General features: G+C 43.6%; 1 protein-coding gene across 1 annotated transcript in view; it reads left to right on the top strand.

The window, feature by feature from the left end:
- The window catches only part of HMCN1 (hemicentin 1), a 342,169-nt gene that overhangs the window by 302,214 nt on the left and 32,683 nt on the right, over positions 1–7,272 (top strand). The window contains exons 86-89 of the mRNA XM_032783448.2: positions 1,728–1,809; positions 2,499–2,768; positions 6,314–6,484; positions 6,644–6,814. Of these exons, the coding sequence (XP_032639339.1) occupies positions 1,728–1,809; positions 2,499–2,768; positions 6,314–6,484; positions 6,644–6,814 (694 nt within the window). The remainder of the gene's footprint in view (positions 1–1,727; positions 1,810–2,498; positions 2,769–6,313; positions 6,485–6,643; positions 6,815–7,272) is intronic.

The following is a 7,272-nucleotide window of genomic DNA, read 5'->3' as shown; positions in this document are numbered from 1 at the left end:
ATGTCTGCCCCCTTAATTAAATCCTGAATTTCAAACCAGGTTACAAGAATGAATAAGTCTCCTATGAAATAACAGCGCAAGATGAACAACGATGTTTCTTTGAAACCAGCAATCACCAGGAGCTTACGCAGCTGTGCTTTGTCAGCCATATACGGAATTACTTGTACATGCATGGCGTGGAAAAGTGTCTTTACAATGGAGATCCCAATAAGGCTGCCTTCCCAGAAATTCTTCTCCAAAGCTTTGGTATCTCCAAAGAGCGATTCATGGAGATTCTATGGAGGATTTTTGCTCCATCCCCAGACATTGTTTAACAACTTTCCTAGTAACTTTACTGGTTGCGAATGCATCTCAAGCCCTAGATGGCAAATCATCATTAAAAAAATGCTTGTTTAAACCATGTTTGGAAGTACAAAGGTACACTCGCCAGAGGTCGCTTTCCATGGCTTCACTGTCTGGCGCTAGTGGCTTGGGAGGGCATGGAGGGGTAATTCCGTTGGTTCATAAAAAGCTCCTGGCTGTTGTGGGCTAACGGAGGTTGCTGTTGTGCTCTCAGCAAGCTCATTCCTCCTCTCCTCTTCCTCCTCATCTCCCCTCCGCAGAATCTCAGCCCATGGTGATATTTACAACCACCGACCTCTGATCCACGGTCCAGGGTGGGGTCTTGGGTTGCGGCAAGCCCATAGAATGCATGCAGCCTGCGTGAAGCAGCATGTTTTCAGCCCTGATTCCAGACCTTCCATTTGCGGTTCCTTGGTTTTCTGGGTATGCCTGTCTTGAGCTCCTTAACTTTCACTCTGCACTGCCACTGAGTCCCTTGCTTATGTCCTTTTCCCTTCATAGTCCTGGGAAATTTTTTCGAATATTTTTTCATTTCGTCTTTTGGAACGCTAGTTCTGTTAGCACTGAATCTCTCTCCCCATATAGCGATAAGATCCAGTAGCTCCTGTGTGGTCCAGGCTTTGGAGCTTCTTTTTTGATCTCAGGATGACTGCAGGTACCTGTGGGGATGAGCTCTGAGTGGTCCCTGTGCTGATCAGAGTCCACGTGGCCAAACAGGAAATTGAATTCAAAATTCGCGGGACTTTCCTGTTTACCTGGCCAGTTGCCTCTGAGTTCGTGATATGCTGTCCAGAGCGGTCACACTGGTGCACTGTGGGATACCTCCCGGAGGCCAATAACGTCGAATTCCGTCCACACTAACACTATTCCGAATTAGTAATATCGATATTAGGGTTACTCCTCTCGTTTTCTAGGAGTACAGAAATCGATTTAAAGAGCCCTTTAAATCGATTTAAAGAGCAGTGTAGTGTGGACGGGCGCAGCGTTAAATCGATTTAACGCTGTTAAAATCGATTTAACGGCGTAGTGTAGACCAGGCCTAAGTCTCTCAAAAGGACATAAGCAACATTGGAAAGAATTCCATGTACGTACTACTTGGATGCAGTTCTCTTGTTTTTCTCTCTATCCTCACCTGCTTGTAACAAACTCCCATCCCAGTTAACCTTTTAATTCAAGTCACTTTGGGTGTAGTTTAAAAGACTGGCAACTTGTATGATAAACTTTTCTGGTAGTTGTTAATTAATGATTTCCCTCTACTTCTTTAAGGTCTGTTGCATGCCATACTCTACTGTAGCAAACTCACTGGCAGGAAACGCACTGTGAAAAGATTAACTTACTCCATGTAGGTTGATAGTTTATATCATTACTTGTTTATTATCCTTTAGAATGAAGATGCTGGTGACTATACATGTATAGCTACAAATGATGCTGGCATGATTGAGCGCAGTGTGACACTAACGCTTCAGAGTAAGACTCAAATCAGATATCTAGTTCTACAAGAGTAGGGCCAGAAGATGACTTTGGATACATGTGTGCAAGTCCCTTTGTAGTTTTGGGAGGAGACAGTCAAAATTCACCAATGGGAATTGGGCACCTCACTGCTTTTCTGATTTTGGCATATTCTTGAGGGCAGAACTGGGCTTTAAATTAATTCTTACACAAATAATGATGGAATTTTAGAATAATTTTTTTTCTGACAGAATTTTCAAACGTCTCTTCTCCATTTATAACTCAGAGAAGACTCAGACTTTTTACCTCTGTTTTTATTTCCTTGTGTATACAGCGGGAATAATATCTACCACATTTAGGTATTGTGAGACTTAATTGAAAAGTGTTTTTGCACTACTGATGATACTAGTTGTTTGTAGAATTGGGCCTCAATCCTGTTTGGGGCCTGTGTGTGCTACCACAATACAAATCACAATACCACTGTCATTGTTTGTGTATTCTGGGTCATGTTTAATTTCCACCATTGACCTTGTATTTCTCAAGGATCTCTGAAGATGTATAATAGTAGTTAATGCCAAAATTAATGAAATAGGATTTCATGTTTTTTCTCAGACCAAACCTCTGTGCAATGAAAAAAATGTCATCTGCTCTTGTAGCCATTTATTGCAGAATGCAGTGATGCTGAAATAGCCTCTCCTCTCTCTCAGGTCCTCCAGTTATTACAGTTGAACCAGTAGAGATGGTGGTTGATGCTGGTACCACAGCAATCCTGAACTGCCAAGCAAATGGAGAACCTACTCCAACCATAGAGTGGTCCCGTCAAGGCCATCCTATCCTAAGCAATGACAGAGTGATTGTCTTGTCTAATGGCTCCTTGCGTATTGTTGCAGCACAGAAAGAGGATACCTCTGAATATGAATGCGTGGCTAGAAATCTGATGGGATCAATCCTTGTCCGAGTGCCATTCACTGTCCAAGGTAGTACACCAAAGTGCTGTCTAGTGATTACCAAATTGTGAGACTCTAGCTTTAAAACAGAATAACTATGACCAAGGTTTTATATTCCTTACATTTACACATTAAGTCTAGTGGGACATGTCAATGTATCTCCTCTTCACAAAATTTTGTACTTTTGTTCCACTTTCTCAAGTGTCATCATCCTCAGCATGCTCCCAAGACAGGCATCTGAGAGTGAAGGAATATGTAAAAGCATGTCTACACTGCCCCACAGTTTGGACTCTGGAGGTGCGAAAAGCAGTGCGAACCAAAATGCTATGCTGTAACTGCCCCATGTGGACACTAGTATCAGAGGGGTAGCTGTAAAAGCAGCAGAGAATCCTGTGGCACCTTATAGACTAACACGTTTTGGAGCTTGAGCTTTCGTGGGTGAATACCCACTTTGTCAGACGCAGGTAGTGGAAATTTCCAGGGGCAGGTATATATATGCTAGCAAGCAGCTAGAGCATAAAGAGGTTAGTTCAATCAGGGAGGATGAAGCCCTGTTGTCTAGCAGTTGATTGTGTTAAAAACCAAGGGGAAAGGAAACTGGTCTGTTAATTGGCAAGCCATTACGTCTTGTTTATCCTGAAGCTGATTGGTGTCAAATTTGCAGATGACTGAGCTCAGCAGTTTCTCTTTGAAGTCTGTCCTGAAGTTTTTGCTGCAGGTTGGCACATTAAGGTCTGCTATAGTGTGGCCCAGGGAGGTTGAAGTGCTCTCCTACAGGTTTTGTATATTGCCATTTCCTGATATCTCGATTTGTTTCCATTTATCCTTTCCGGTAGAGACGGTCCAGTTTGGACCGAACGTACATAGCAGATGGAGGCATTGCTGGCATATGATGGAGTATAATTACATTGGTGGACGTGCAGTGTGAGATGAACCGGTGAAGGTATGGCTGATCTGGTAGGTTCCAGTTGATGGTGTCGCTGTTGTAGATAATGTGGGCAGAAGTTGGCATCGAGTTTGTTGCAATGGATTGGTTCCTGAGCTTAGAGTTACTATTGGTATCGGTTGTGAGTGCTGGTGAGGATACTTTTCAGGTGGCCAGAGTTTTCTGCGAGCTAGGACCTGGCCTGCCACCCAAGGCCTGTGAAAGTGTGGGATATTGTCCAGGATGGGTTGTGATCCCTGATGATGCGTTGGAGGGGTTTTAGCTTGGAGACCTGTGGTGTGATGCTGTGGAGAGTCCTGTTGGTTTCTTCTTGGGTTGTCTTGCCAGTAGGGAGGCTTCTGGGCACTCCCACTGAAGGACATCATGGATATGTGGACTCTCTAACTCAGACCCCTATGCCACCCAGCACTTTCCCAGCTATCTCTGTGGAACACACTGATTTCCCTGGAGGAAATACAAGCATGGGTGACTTCCAGAAACACCAATCCTAGCCACCAATGGGATGTAGAGGCTCATCTTACACAACATCCCACCACAGATGGAATACAAGCTGTCAGGAACAATATCCCTGATGATGCCACAAGCACAACGCTATGAGCTCTGTGCCTTTAATCCTCACACACCAACTATTTCAATTTGATGACAATATATATCTCCAGATCAAGTGGCACTGCTATGGCACCCGCATGGCCCACAATATGCCAATATTTTTTATGGCCAAACCTGGAACAACGCTTCCTCAGCTCTCGTCTACTCCACTGCCCCTTCTCTACCTACGCTACATTGATGGACATCTTCTCATCATCTGGACCCATGGGAAGGAGACTCTGGAAAAATATCCACCATGATTTCAAACAGCTTCCACCCCACCATCAACACTCAGCCTGGACCATTACCACGGGAGCGTCCACTTCCTATGACACCAACACGGTGCAAATTAAGGCGGATGCGTCACATTACACCCACCCACACTATACCGAAAACCTACCAACATGCTATGGCCTACTTTCAGCCTCCAGACTTCCATCCCGGGCACATCACATGATCCCTTGTTTTCAGACAAAGCACTGAGGTACAACTGCCATCTGCTCTAACCCCATCAGGTCAGAGACCAACACGCTACAAAATCTCCACCAAGCATTCCTCAAACTACAATACCCGCAACAAGGAAATTAAGGTGAAACAGATCAACAGAGCCAGACGTGTACCAGAAGCCTCCTACTGCAGGACAAACCCAAGAAAGGAACCCAACAAGGGACTCCACTGGCCACACATACAGTCCCAGCTAAAAACCCCTCCAACGCATCATCAGAAGGATCTAACAACCCATCCTGGACAATGATACCCACACTTTCACAGGGCCTTGGGTGGGCAGACCAAGTCCTCGCCGCAGACACCTCTGCCAAACTGAAACATATTCTCACCAGCAACTGCACCACTGCACCATAGTAACTTCTAGCTAGAAACCATCCATGCAACAAACCTCAGTGCCAACTCTTGCCCACATATCTATCCAGCGACACCATCACAGGACCTAACCAGAGTAGCTCACTACCATCACGGTTTCATTCACCTGTACATCCACCAATGTAATGTATGCCATCATATGCCAGGCAATGCCCCTCTGCTTTGTACGTCGCTAAACTGGACAGCTCCTATGGAAAAGGATAATGGACACAATCAGATATTAGGAATGGCAATATACAAAAACATGTAGGAGAACACTTCACACTTCCCTGGCCACACTATAGCAGACCCTAATGTGGCCATCCTGCAGGCAAAAAAAACTTCAGGACCAGACATTCAAAAGAGAAACTGCTGAGCTTCAGTCATCTGCAAAATTTTCGACTACCATCAGCTCAGGATTAAACAGAGCTGCTGAATGCTTGCCAACGTACAAAACAGTTTCTCCTCCACTCCTTGGTTTTATCACACTCAATGGCTAGAACAGGAGCTCATCCTCCCTGATTTGAACTAACCTCGTTATTCTCTAGCTTGCTGCTTATATATACCTGCCCTGGAAATTTCCACTACATGCATCTGATGAAGCTGGCGTATTCACCCATAGAAAGCCATTGCTTTTCAAAACATCTGTTAGTCTATGTGGACACTGTGAGTACAAATGAAAAGATTCCTACATCATATTAATGTAGTCCTATTTGAAGAGTTAATGCGAACTCTTTAGTTTGCACCTGCAGCGTCTGCACGGGGAATTACACCACAGCCCTTTGGTGCTCAATGCTCTTCAGACCTCTGAAGTGTGAACTGCACGGCAGTTTAGATATGCCCAAAGACTCTATGATAGAGATGATCCTGAACTGAGATGCTGCCTACAGAGCACATTCCACGACTCGAGTTCATCTTTAATGTGGGAGAATAAGTGATAACCATGCCAGAATAACTGAAGCATTTTCTTAACTAAAGCATGAAGGATTCTTCACTAATGATAATGTGATGCTATCTGGATACTTGAGGGTAGCCTCTGAACTTGTGTAGGGTTATTTTGATCTTTTTTTCTAGAAATGCAAAAATTTAGCAGACCTTTTAACACAGCTGAGAAAGTATATTCCTGAGCCTGGTTGTATAACACACACATTATAAATGCTCAAATGTAATTTTTCCACTGCAGTGCATGGCGGATTTTCAGAATGGTTTGAATGGCGACCATGTAGTGTAACTTGTGGTCAAGGTGTTCAGAAGAGGATCCGTCAGTGTAACAACCCTCTCCCTGCAAATGGTGGGAGGCATTGTCACGGGCGAGATACAGACATACGCAGCTGCCAGAACAAACTATGTCCAGGTAGATTTCTTTAATGAACTCATACAGTGTATGTTAAACAGATCTCCATGTGACACCACCCTTTCATTGTTTCTGCTGTCTGGAATTCTTTGACTTATCGGGGAGAGGATATTTTCTATAATATATCTGGTAAAACGGTGCTTTTTTGATATTATGTAGTGGATGGCAACTGGTCGGAGTGGGGGTCTTGGGAAGAGTGTTCGAGAACCTGTGGACAAGGTAACAAGACCAGAACCAGAACTTGTAGTAACCCAACCACTCAACATGGTGGAAGACTATGTGATGGCAATGCTATGGAATCAATCATGTGTAACATCAGGCCTTGTCCAGGTGAGATGAGTGTGTTCATTATAAGTTGCAGATACTGATCTTTAAAACTTTTCAGTTTGGTATCTCTTCTTCTCTAAAACCCACATACTTGCCTCTTTCACTTTGAAATCATTCATGGGGGGAGGGGGGGAAGGAAAAAATGACATTCTATTTGATCTATTTAAAAATTACCTGCAATAGTTGAAAGGTTTTCAATTTACTGAAATGTTGGTCTAAAATTTAGGTTTTTAAAATACGGAGGTGAGAGTGGTTTATAAAACTGACCATGAAAAATATTTTCATAGGGTTTTTTATATTGATTTTAACATTCCTTGAAGTGTTGGCAACCTAAACACATCAGCTTTGTATGCTGGTGCAATAAAACTGACCACTCTAGTCCCATTGTCCAAAGTGGAAAAAAGATTACTAAGTAGCATAAAAGGTGCAGAGTAAAATACCTTCTTTTGGGTGTAGTCATT

Source organism: Chelonoidis abingdonii, chromosome 7, assembly GCF_003597395.2.
Source record: "Chelonoidis abingdonii isolate Lonesome George chromosome 7, CheloAbing_2.0, whole genome shotgun sequence".
NCBI classification, from domain to species: Eukaryota; Metazoa; Chordata; order Testudines; family Testudinidae; genus Chelonoidis; species Chelonoidis abingdonii.
The sequence above is the reverse complement of the archived record's forward strand: the minus strand, read 5'-3'. Positions and strand labels throughout refer to the sequence as shown.